This window comes from Crocuta crocuta, unplaced genomic scaffold, assembly GCF_008692635.1.
Source record: "Crocuta crocuta isolate KB4526 unplaced genomic scaffold, BGI_CrCroc_1.0 scaffold440, whole genome shotgun sequence".
NCBI classification, from domain to species: domain Eukaryota; kingdom Metazoa; phylum Chordata; class Mammalia; order Carnivora; family Hyaenidae; genus Crocuta; species Crocuta crocuta.
Window position 1 is genome coordinate 396263 of NW_027527457.1, and position 12525 is coordinate 408787.

At 39.5% G+C, this 12525-nt stretch overlaps 1 protein-coding gene across 1 annotated transcript in view; it reads left to right on the forward strand.

Annotated features, from left to right (window-relative positions):
- The window catches only part of OGT (O-linked N-acetylglucosamine (GlcNAc) transferase), a gene marked incomplete at its 5' end in the record, with an annotated part of 33860 nt that overhangs the window by 3537 nt on the left and 17798 nt on the right, over positions 1-12525 (forward strand). Inside the window, 9 exon segments of the mRNA XM_077763179.1 lie at positions 4502-4570; positions 7772-7888; positions 9076-9155; positions 9954-10149; positions 10405-10545; positions 11124-11224; positions 11397-11550; positions 11635-11736; positions 11928-12107. Of these exon segments, the coding sequence (XP_077619305.1) occupies positions 4502-4570; positions 7772-7888; positions 9076-9155; positions 9954-10149; positions 10405-10545; positions 11124-11224; positions 11397-11550; positions 11635-11736; positions 11928-12107 (1140 nt within the window).

Genomic DNA, 12525 nt, shown 5'->3' on the forward strand with positions numbered 1-12525 from the left:
CATGAAAAGACACGGAGGAGAGAAGAAATAAAAGATGAAAAAGGGAACGATGTGCCCAAAGGTCACCCACCCCTCAAGGCAGCCCTTAAATACAGTTTGAAAGCCATTGCTCATGTCCTGCCTTCCCTTAATCCCTATTTTAGAGGTTAGGAAACTGCAGCTTAATTTAGTAGCTTGCACAAAGATCTGAAATCACTTTTTATCATGACATCTTTTAATGATTATTTTTTGGTTAATTTTTAGTGTAACATTTATTATTTACTTATTTATTTTGCTGTTCATTGCTTTTTGTATGGATACAGGGAAAAGTCTCCCAGCTACCCTTCTTGGAGGTAATCACTGAAAGTAATTTCTTATGTATCCCTTCAGAGATACTCCGTGCATATATATGTAAATTTGAGTGGCTTTTTGTAATTTTTTCTGTAAAAAGTACAAAGTACTTTTTGTAAATTGCAGTACTCTCTAGCTAGTTACCAAAAATTATGGAGGAAACTCCCATAATTGGCCCCTATTCTTGCCAAGGCTCAGAGTTCACTCGTGTACCTAGTGTCACAGTAAGGTTTTTCCCTTTATTAATCATGGTTGGTTCCACCCTTGTTGATTCAGTATAAACTCACTTGTACCCTCTTACATTGCTGGGGCCCCAAACATCTTGAACTCTGATCCCCTTGGCTCAGGTTTCCGATTGTTTACATGTGTAGCCGAGCAGTCTGTTGCTGCTGACTGTATACCAAACTGTAGGAGTATGATAAGGGAAAACTACAGTGGGAGACAGCCATGTTTTTTAATATCCAACCTGTCAGTGCTGGTTGTTGTGCCCCACCAAAGAAATAAAACAGTCCTAGAACATAGAATACAGCATGGGACTACCGCTTAAGGCATTGAACAGCTATGCATTCCCATATGGTTCTGTGTTGCTACTTGTGGAAGGTGCCGCTTTATTTTTGTGCCTTCCCCAGTAAGAATGGAAAAAGGATTGTGCAAACTGCTGCTTTTCACCTGAATATACTATACCAATCATGTTTTACCTTATTTCAGGATATCTGGTCTTAACTAGATTTCAGCTTGCTTTTACATGCCTCTGTCAGTTCAGTACTGACAGAGAATCTTGAGTCTGTTCCTAAGTTGTGCCCTTGTTGGCAGTGCATTGTTGTCCTGAATCATAGGTGTAGTTGGCCTTCTGTGAAAAATAGTGAAAATCAGGTTATTTTGGTTTTGCAGCAGTGCAATGGTAAAATGTTACGGTGGTCTGCTTGGGAACCTGTTTTTGGCAGTGTTTATCATTTTCAGTTAGTGATAGAAGTTATTCTGTGACTTGATAATAGAAATTTTAAGACCTAGGGCTGTCTCATACTTTTACGTTCTGAATTGTCTTCTGTGATGTTGGTTTCATAATTTCTCTGAAACTTTAGTTCATTGTATTTGAAGGTCCTATTGCAGCTGGTAATCTTCTACATGGTGGCTCACCCAGAGTTCCAGCAGCCCCTTTTATGAATTACATATAAAATTGTCCTTTGTAAAATGGCTATAACCTTGAGTTGCTCTAAGGAGTGTTGTTTCTGGGTCTGTTGGTTGTTGAAATGTTGCTTTGGCTTTGATTGTGGATGCAGAACACTGAGAGCTCCTGGCATCCTGACCATCACATGTTCCTGTCACGTTGTTACTGTTGTGAGCCTTACTTACGCAGATAAACTGTAGAAAACCGTATCTTTCTGTCTCTTTCTGCTTTTTATTGTGTTTGCTGTGCAAATGTCTCATTTAATTATTTGAGTACTCCTTGTATGTGCAGTGCTTTATTAGGAATTGGGGTGATAGGTGCTGGGGAGGAAAAGTTGAGGATTATCAACATGAGATAGAACCTGACCCATAAAGGGAAAAAGGGCGTAAGTTCCTTGGATGATTACTGTTAGAATTAATCAGAAGATTTTCTTGAGTGGGTGCTTATAACCTAAGCATTCTGTAGGAAGGTAAATAGCAAGTAGACTTCCTTGGCTGAAGTGGTGAGTCAAGTAGTAACAAGAAGTGAGTATAGTAGAGGAGAGTCAATTTGAAGATTTAGAAAGAATAGAGAGGCTGAGGAGTTTAAATTTAATTTGAGAGGCAATTGAGAACTACTGTAAGTTATTATCAACCTGATTTTACTTCGTGTGTGTGTGTATATATAGATGTTGTGGGTAGGTTTGGGGGCTCTAGGAGGAAAGGCAGGAAGTAAATGCTATTTTAAGAGGGGTGGTTATACAGGAAATTCTTACTCATTTTGACGTAGTCTTAGGTTTTGAACTTTTGGGGGAATAATGGTACCCTTGAATTTCCTAGAAATCTGCTGTTGTGCATAAAGGTTTGGATTTCCAAATGTGAGAATTGGATTTCAGTACTATACTGTCTTTAATATGAAATGTTTTACCTTTTTCTAAAATTGCTTGTTGATGATCTTTTAGTGATCTTGAAGATAGTCTATTTTTTTTAACTGTGGGCCTTGTGTTAACTTGATTTAGTATGCTGTAGTGGATCAAGATGATATCACTAAATATAGGTAGACTATCAGGACTTGGATGGCATCCATCCAAGAGTTTATAGAAACTAGAGGGTAGGGGTGCCTGCGTGGCTCAGCTGGTTAAGCTTCCAGCTTCTGCTCAGGTCCTGATCTTACGGTTTGTGAGTTTGAGCCCCGCAATGCTTAGACTCATTAGAGGAGTATAAATCTGTAATACGATTGATGATACCTATGATTTTTTTTTTTTTTTTTTTTTTATGATTTGTGNCTGTCTCCCTCTCTCTCTCTCTCCTGCCCTTCCCCTCTCTTTCTCAAAAATAACATTAAAAAAAACAAACCCTAGAGAGTAAAAATTGCCCAATACAGTTGGCTAAAATGTATTGCCCATTCGGATCACCGTTGGAGATTTATTGCAAGATTTATTATTATGGCAGAAAAGGCATAGGAATTGGTAAAAGTCCAAAGTTCTAGAACTATAATAAGCAGGTGTAGCAGTAGCTTGTATGAACAGATTGGATTGTTCAGTTATGGTTGGCCAAAACAGAAGGGTAGCCCTTGAAGCTTAGCGGAAAAAAAAAATTATACAAAGTAGATTGCAGTGTTATAGAATTCATTACTTCTGAGAGTATATATAAAGTTAAAATGCTTAGACTCATTAGAGGAGGATAAATCTGTAATACGATTGATGATACCTATGATTTTTTTTTTTTTTTTTTTTGAAGATTAGTGTTAGCCTTTTGTACTTGAGGTCACGGGAGACCCTCATTCCCTCCTAAAATGCCAGTCATTACTTGAGGGATTGGACACATCAGGAAGATCGTGGAACTGACCCAGTATGGTCAACCATAATGGTGTTCCATGGCAGCCTATTCTTTGCTGGCTGACTTTTGGTTCACTTAATGGATGATAATATACATTCACAAAGGCTGTTAATCAGTAACATTAATCACCAGATTCTGGAAACCATATACAGTTGTGCGTAAAGTAATATATATGATGATACATTGGCATATTTGGCAAAATTTCACTTACTAGGACTTAATTTAAGGCTCTTTAACCCATGCACAAGTTTGGAATGATAAGCTTACTCCCTATTGCCATTGTCTGTGCTTGTTGACTGATAGATTTGAATAACAAAGGCAAACAAGGACAAATAAAAATTTAAGCTCACTGTCCTGATGAGTCTTTTATACTGATGAAGGGACTGGTGAGTCAGATGACTAGCAACACAATTGCGCTGCTAATAAAAAGCAGAGTCAACTGCTTTTCATTATTCACCCACTCAATTCTAATGGCACTTAATACTAATGAGTAATCTAGTGGCAGGTGCCAGGATTGAAGCTTTGGATGGTAATCCTTCTGTCTAATACTGAAATGAAGTCAAGGTTTCTAAATATGCCTGACAGCCTAAGGGTAGGTTTGCTGATAGCCAGTCAGCTAAATACTTTTTTTCACCATGGAAAATGTTTGGCCCTTGATACTGGAGTGATTCATCATAACCTTTGAACAAAATAGTTGAACAAATATTTGTTGCTTTTTTTTTTTTTTTTTTTTTTAGCAAATATAACAAGATCATTTTATTTCAAAGCCCGCANTTTATCTGAAACTGGTGGGATCAGATGCATTTCAAAATTCAGAATTTTTAGGATTTTAGAAAGATGGTAATATGTATAAAACTCCCAGGTAGGTCTGGAGCAGCACCTTCTAGTAAACCACATTTATATTTCTGCAGCAAAAGGTGTGAATAGTCACACTAAAGTGGAATCGGTAAATTCTGTAAATAGCATCGTGCCAGTTCTGGTCAGGTTTAATGATCAAATAAATAAGTTTTTTGGGAATCTTTTAGAATTTGGAATTGAGAATGAGACATTGTGGTTCTGTGCTTTCATTTGTCAAGTGGTATCTTTGGTTGACCGAAGAAAATGACAGGGAGTTAGATGCATAAAAGTAATTTCAAGGTGTTTTTGATTGACAGAGTACAATTAATGAGTATCTCTCGATTTCTAGGATTTGTACTGTGTTCGCAGTGACCTGGGGAACCTGCTCAAAGCCCTGGGTCGCTTGGAAGAAGCCAAGGTAGGTATTTGATAGAACACATTTAAACATCAGTGTTATGAAAACTTGTTCTCTTTGCCAAGTCTTCAACTCTTCATTGAGCTATCTCCAAAAAACAGTCCTATGAAACTGAGGAAAACTGACGGCATGAATCACCTCAGACTAGAGCAGGGCCAGCTTTTGGCATTTCTGTTCTAAATCTGGGGGTAAAGCAAGAACCTGAACAGTTTGGAGCCTTTCTGCTGAGCTAGATCATCTTTATAACAATGGGCTCCATCATGATCTTATGTGGGAATAAGTAACATTCCTTCAAATCTGAGGCTTGCCTGCTGGTGACAAGCAGAGCGCCTGTGATTTGGCTCAAGACTCCTATATGATGCAGGTGCCATTGAAAATGCTGCTCTTCTAAGTCCTTTGTGGCTTGTAAGTGGAGAAGAATTTCATCCAAATGTTACCCTGTAATACTGGCATTTAAAATTCTTATTTAACCTTCCTCCCTTCATCTTCCTTACCCTTTTTACAGTGGAAGAAAGGCTGTTAAAATGATTGCAAATTAGTAATTGGAACGTCCTGCCCCCTCTTGTCCCCACTCCCTCCCCTAAGTTCCTTTTTCCTCTTTTCCAACCCTAGTTGTCTACCTTCTTTTTCTTCCTTACTTCCTTCTTTTATTCCTCCCCACCCTACCTCCTTAAAAAAAAGGCAGAAGGACAAAGCTGGTTTGTTTGGGAAATGGACTGATCGAAAGAAAACTTGCCAAAGTGGAAAGGTGGCTTTTAGCATTCTGTGTTTCCAAATAATGAATTTGAACATCAGGTTGGGTGATTAAAGCTTTTGGTATAATTGTAAATTAAATTTCCAAATGAAATTGTTTTGTTACAAGCCACCTTACGCAACCGCGCTGCAGGGGTGAGGAGTGGGGAGAAACCAGAATGCTTCTGAAACTCCCACCTGTTGCTCTGAGCCCCACGCGCATGCTAATGCGTGGAGTGTATGCGCAGCGTAGCTGTCTGTTTGCTTCATCAGGGAGGGAGAAGGCTTTTCAGCACCATCTAATGTTAAAAGGCACTAGTTTTAAGTGCATAGCTCATAAATTCTGCTGACACTTTGGATTAACCTTTATGTAGGTTTCCAGCTAATGAATTGTAATGGATTTCAATCTTAGTTGATAAATCGAATTGGTAATTTATAGAACAAATATTGAATAAGCTCCTATTAATTGTCACCCCACCAAGCGGACAGCTAACATGAATTGCACTTCACTGCAGCTTTAGAGATCGGTTTAGGCTGAGACATTGCGCCTGCCTTAGGTTGCTGACTTCTTTATTTCAGAGCTCTGGAGACACCTAGTTTGAAAAATGTTTATTCTGTTTTTGTGAGAACTTAGTGAACAAGAACATACTCTTGAGTGAAATGCAATGTATTTCTTTTGTAATCAGTGCATTTGAAAATTCAAGCCAGCATATTCCTAGTAGATGGAAGCAAAATTAAGTTGTCTTTGTAGAAAATGAAGAGCCTTTCTTCCAGCAAAAATCCCTGCTGTATGCAATAGCCCTGATTAACCCTCTCCCTTCTGCATGTTTCCCATGTTACAGACTTGAGACTGTCCTCATTCCCATATGTAATAGACATCCAAAGAATTTCAATTGCTTTGTTGAACTTTTACTAATGATCTTGTTTTTATTTTCTCTCTTGTTTTTGGTTTTTCACCATTGATATTGTATTTAGAAGGTTTCAGGTGGGTGAAACCTCCTATTCCATGCGTAAGGTGCCTCGCTGAAGGGAGCTCGAGGCCTGGATCTAGGGCAGACACACACCTCCTCCTCTTCCAGCAAGGAACGCACCGAAAAGTCACATGATGAGAAATATGGTAACGGGTTTGTAACTGCCACAGCAAAACAATTTGCCTCCATGCCTGAATCTTCTGTCTTGTGGCTTCAGAAACAGCTTAAAATAATTTTATTTACAAGCAAGTTATGTAAGAGAATGTTTTATACTATAGCCACAATTCTGTCAAAGATAAGTAAAAGTTAATTGATATTAAAAATTATTAGAGATAATTTACTAGTAAAAGCTTCTAACTCTTCTTGTTGTTCATTTTTTTCCTTTTTTCTTCTTTGTTTGGATTGCAGCATTCTGCTCTTCTGATGATGCGCTGTGACCCTGCAGTAGCGCAAAGGCTGCGCAGCGTTAATGCGCAATGCGTGCAAACGAGCCCCTGTGAACGGTTGACTAGATGAGTAATCTGATTGACTGGCTCCCTCAGTCCTATTGTGTAGCCTTTTTGGATAAAATTGGGTTTTAACATANTTGCTGCGTCTAGGGGTGTTCTCTGTAGCGCAGCAGTTCGCAGCGATTGCGCAGTGCGATGCTGTTAGGTTGCGCAAGCGATGTTTGCGCTCGCATTACAGGGACCTCAACCTAGGTGCAATCCTGTCATATGAGGTTTCAGCTTCAGTCCCCCTTTGGGAGACAGGGCATCGCGAGGATGTAACTGAGAGCCTGACCTTCTCCTACCTGACGTGGCAGGAAAACCCTTTTCTCCTCAGTAGCGTAGTTTTGACGTTAGCAAGGAGTGTTGTTGTTTAGAGCAGCATTTCCCAAAATGTATTTTGTGATATTCTAAAAATGACTAATGAAAGAGTTCCATGGTCAGCTAAGTTGAGGGAGTCCTGTATAAACAAAGGGGCTTCGGGAAGTTCTGTAGCAAAGAAACCGGTTTTCTCCTTTCCTAATTTACTTGACCATGGAATCCTTTTTTTCAAGTGATACCCGTTAACATTTTGCAGAACGCACTTTGGGAAACTGGTGAGGGGGCAGGGTGGGGTGGGAAAACTTGGCGTCAAGTGGCACTCTCTAGACAGGACTTGAAAACCTAGCAGAAGCCCTTGGGTGTTCAGATAAGAGAAGTCCAATATAGAATCTTGAGGCAACTGACTTCCCAGATGAGTCCCAATACGAGGGTCGGTCGTTGGTTGGCAGAACTGAACATGGTGGTTTGCACTTGGGTTCTGGTGGCGCAGGCGCAGGAGCAGCCAGCTGTGGCAGCGCATTAGTTTTGGCGCAAGCGAGCCTATGCTGCAGGGTCACTTTTGGCTGGTCAGAGAAGGAATAATGATATCACCTTCTTCCCCCCACCCCAATCTTTTTTTTTTCCCTTTACAAATTTTCCCTTTTCCCTTTACCTCCTTCCCCTCCCATCTTCTTTCATTAACCCCTCCTAAGGCATGTTATTTGAAAGCAATTGAGACGCAACCGAACTTTGCAGTAGCTTGGAGTAATCTTGGCTGTGTTTTCAATGCACAAGGGGAGATTTGGCTTGCAATTCATCACTTTGAAAAGGTTAGTCGTTAAATTAATAATTGGTACTTAAGAAGTGCTTATGTGTGCAGGCTGTTTTTATTTAGAGCCAGATAATAGGCCTTTACATGATCAGTCACATAATATCCTCGTTTCTCTGACGGTATTCAAGCATTTGCCGGATGGTATATGATATGGCAGTTTCCAGTTTTGCATTGAAAATGTACTGTAGTGATTTAAGAATTCATTTTTAAAATGGACAACTTTAAAGAAGCAGGGTTTCTTGGTCAAAAGGCTGATTCTAGCTTGGGGTAGGAAATGGACAAAATTCATCTGGAATGCCCTCTCGTACCAGAAAGCAAGGAAGCTTTGGTACTACTTTGATGGTGTCGAAAGGACTCAGGAGGCACCTGGAAGAGGCTCACGCTGGGTAAAGATGGGACTTGAACATTAGGAGTATCATAACGGAAATCTATTGCAGCTTGTCAAATGTGTTTCAGTCCATGAGTTTATAAATAAACTAAAGAAATTCAGTGGTCACCTTTGGAAGATCAGGAGCAATTCATTTTGAAAACTGGTTTAAGAGGGAAGAATAAAGCATTTGTCTTCCTTCTGTATGAACTGCACCTCAGGGTAACCCAGTAGTTGATAGGGGGATATTTCTATTTATAGAAGTGTTCCAGCTAGTAAATGAAAAAGGAATGATAGAATATAACCATTAATAGGTTCAGGCATTTATCAGTGGCAAAAAAGACACAACCAGACACTATGTACCTTTTTCTTGAATATTTTATTTTTAAGTGATTTCCACACCCAATGTAGGGCTTGAACCCATGACCCCAAGATCAGAAGTCACATATTTCTACTGACTGAGCCATCCAGGTGCCCCTAGAATGAGTTAGCCTTATTAATTTTGAATAAAATAGGGCCAACCATTAGAAGTATTTATAGCTCATTAAAATTGGAACGGACCCAATTAAAAGTTTTTCCCTTCAGGACACATTTTGCTCTCACATTACGTGAGCAGTCGTTTTGATAACCTTGAAATTTGTGAATAATGAGTGGGTACTAAAATGATTGGCTTTTTTTTTTTTCCAGTGAAAGAAATAAGATTTAATTATATTAGAAAATGTAATTGGAGGCCTAAAATTATCTCAGAATAAAAACTTGTAATTGGAAAGTTCATCTGAAATCCTAACTCGCTCTAATAGCTGCCTTGTAATTTTTAGGCTGTCACTCTTGACCCCAATTTTCTGGATGCTTATATCAATTTAGGAAATGTCTTGAAAGAGGCACGGATTTTTGACCGGTGAGAGAATGTTCTATCTGATAAATTTTCTTGAGTCTTTGTTGCATTGACACCTGAGACTTGGGACTGAAATTATGACAGCAGTCCATTGAAATACATTTTCCTTTTCCTAGTATGTTGCTTTTTCTTTGTCATGTGTGCTGTGTTACCTCTTATTTATAGGCATTGTTGCCTGACTTTTCATTGTTGGCTTTTCTCAAAGCCATTATCCTTCTCACTAAGAATTTAGTTGACATTTCTCTTATTGTAAACTGTTGAAATGGTCATTACTCATTTATTCATATGTTATTTTTTTTTATTTTGGGGAGGGAGAGCGCGTGCACATGGGCAGGGGAGGGGCAGAGAAAGGGGGAGAGAGTGAATCCCAAGCAGGCTCCCGCACTTTCCGTGCAGAGCCCTACGCAGAGCTTGATCTCCTAGTTCACGTGATCAAGACCTGAGCTGAAATCAAGAGTCGGATGCTTAACTGGCTGAGCCACCCAGGCGCCCCAAAATGGTTATCTTTTAGACTAAATTATTTCTTTGATTCACAAAGCCAAGTAAATCCTGACTTTTGACTTTTTTTGTTGTTGTTGTCAGGGGACAGCTTATTTCTTATGTGGAAATAGAAAGTTTTTCAGTGTAAAAATACATATTAAGGTGAATTTTGATTTGAGGTTAAGTATAGTATAGTGTGAATTATGTAATTGATACACTTTGGACAATATATAACATGAACTAGTTGTAACAAAACAGCCATTGAAAGTTAGTTGCATTCTGTGTGTGTTTTTTTCTTTTTCTTTTTCTTTTTATTTTCAGAGCTGTGGCAGCTTACCTTCGAGCCCTCAGCTTGAGTCCAAATCACGCAGTGGTACACGGCAACCTGGCTTGTGTATACTATGAGCAAGGCCTGATAGATCTGGCAATAGACACCTACAGGCGAGCTATTGAACTACAGCCACATTTCCCTGACGCCTACTGCAACTTAGCCAATGCTCTCAAAGAGAAGGGCAGTGTAAGGACTTTTATTCAGTCTATTTCTTTGTTACTTGATAGGATTAAAAAGTTGTTTTTGTGCCTATTGTTATTAAGTATTGAGGTGGTAAATAATTTCACTTTGGAGTTTTGGTTGAGAGGAGAATAGCAAAAATGACCTACTTTCTAGAATATTACAAGCCATTAGGCTTAACTAGGCAGTTAGAAAAATATCACTGGTGGCTCTGTTTCCTCTGTGGACATTATGAATAATTTGTTTTGTTTTGTTTTCTAGGTTGCTGAAGCAGAAGATTGTTATAATACAGCTCTCAGGTTGTGTCCTACCCATGCAGACTCTCTGAATAACCTAGCCAATATCAAACGAGAACAGGGAAACATTGAAGAGGCAGTTCGCTTATATCGTAAAGCATTGGAAGTATGTTCAGGGTGGTGTGGATGGATATTTTGTCTTTGTGATAGTAGAGGAAAGGCAGTTAAAAGTTGGCCATTTTGTCCACCTCTTTTGTAAAAATAGTGGTTGAACCATTCATTAAGCTAAGTCATTGAGTAGCTGTAGTGTGAGTGAAGTCTTGTGCAACATTCAAGAAAGTGTCTACATTGAGGTCATTATTTTATGAGTAGATAAGATCTGCACAGAAAACTTATTAAGTTACAGTTCAAAAGAGGTTACCACTAAGTATATATGTTTAGTGCCTGATAGCCGTAGTGGTGGCTGGTGGGTGTGTGAGGAGTTTAAAAGAGAGATCTCAGAAGAGATGCTGGAGTTATCAGCATAAACTGGGATGAGGAGAGGTCTGTCTCATGGTTTGAAACAAAGTGAGATCTAAAATAAAGGAAGAGGTAGAACCTGAGCTCTTTGGCTTCGAAGAATGAGTAGAGAAAAGTAGACTGAAATGTGGGGATATAAAGGTATTTGGGCAAAGTTCTTGTGGTAAGTTACTCCTGCTGTTTTAGAAGTTTTTTTAAACCTCATGTATCGTCTTGACTCTCTAGGTCTTCCCAGAGTTTGCTGCTGCTCATTCAAATTTAGCAAGTGTACTGCAGCAGCAGGGAAAACTTCAGGAAGCTCTGATGCACTATAAGGAGGCTATTCGGTAAGATGCTCATGGTCTTATTATTATGACTTTTTTTCTCTCACGTTTTTAAACATTTGGCATTTGGCACATTTGGCATGTGCTAAAATGACTTTTAATAACGGACTCACTTAACATTTGGGGGGTAAAGGTTTTTGGGCAAGATAAGTAAAATGTTTGTTTTCTCCTTTAGAATTAGTCCCACCTTTGCTGATGCCTATTCTAACATGGGAAACACTCTGAAGGAGATGCAGGACGTTCAGGGCGCCTTGCAGTGTTATACTCGTGCCATTCAGATTAACCCTGCATTTGCAGATGCGCACAGCAATTTGGCTTCCATTCATAAGGTACTCCTGTTTATTACATGTGCGTCTAAGCACCTAATGTTTAAATTCAGGACAGTTTTTAACCATCCCACTATTTCTTTCCAGGATTCAGGGAATATTCCAGAAGCAATAGCTTCTTACCGAACTGCTCTGAAACTTAAGCCTGATTTTCCTGATGCTTATTGTAACTTGGCTCATTGCCTACAGGTAAAGAATAACAGGCCAGTAATTGGCTTTTGGTTTTGCAATCACTTTTTAATTGTTACGTTCCATATTAATCCAAGCCTAGCTGGAGACCATGTTCTTTAAAGGGTTATCTGACATTAGGCCAAAGACACATAAATTGTTAAACTTGGAATAAGGTTTTCTGGATAATAACTTCTTTTTGCTTTCTCTAGATTGTCTGTGATTGGACAGACTATGATGAGCGAATGAAGAAGTTGGTCAGTATTGTGGCTGACCAGTTAGAGAAGAATAGGTTGCCTTCTGTGCATCCTCATCATAGTATGCTATATCCTCTTTCTCATGGCTTCAGGAAGGCTATTGCTGAGAGGCATGGGAACCTCTGCTTGGACAAGGTGCGATTGCTTTATTTTAATTGCAGAGTAAAATACAGATAGAGAAAATGACGCGGATCAAGTGTATATGGTTTAATGAGTTACCATAAGGTGAACACGACCCACGTTGAGAAATGAGACTTTGTCAGCCACCTCAGAAGCCCTTTTGTTGTGTCTGTCTCAATCTTAACCCCTTCCGTCCCATAAGGCAGAACCCTAACAATGGATGGATAGCGTTTTCTTGCAGTTCAAAAGCCATAATGTTTAATAAAGTGTTTGGGGGGTGCCTGGGTAGCTCAGTCGGTTAAGCGTCTGACTTTGGCTCAAGTCATGATCTCGTGGCTTGTGAGTTCGAGCCCCGCGTCGGGCTCTGTGCTGACAGCTTGGAGCCTGGAGCCTCCTTCAGATTCTGTCTCTCCCTCTCTCTCTGCCCCTCCCC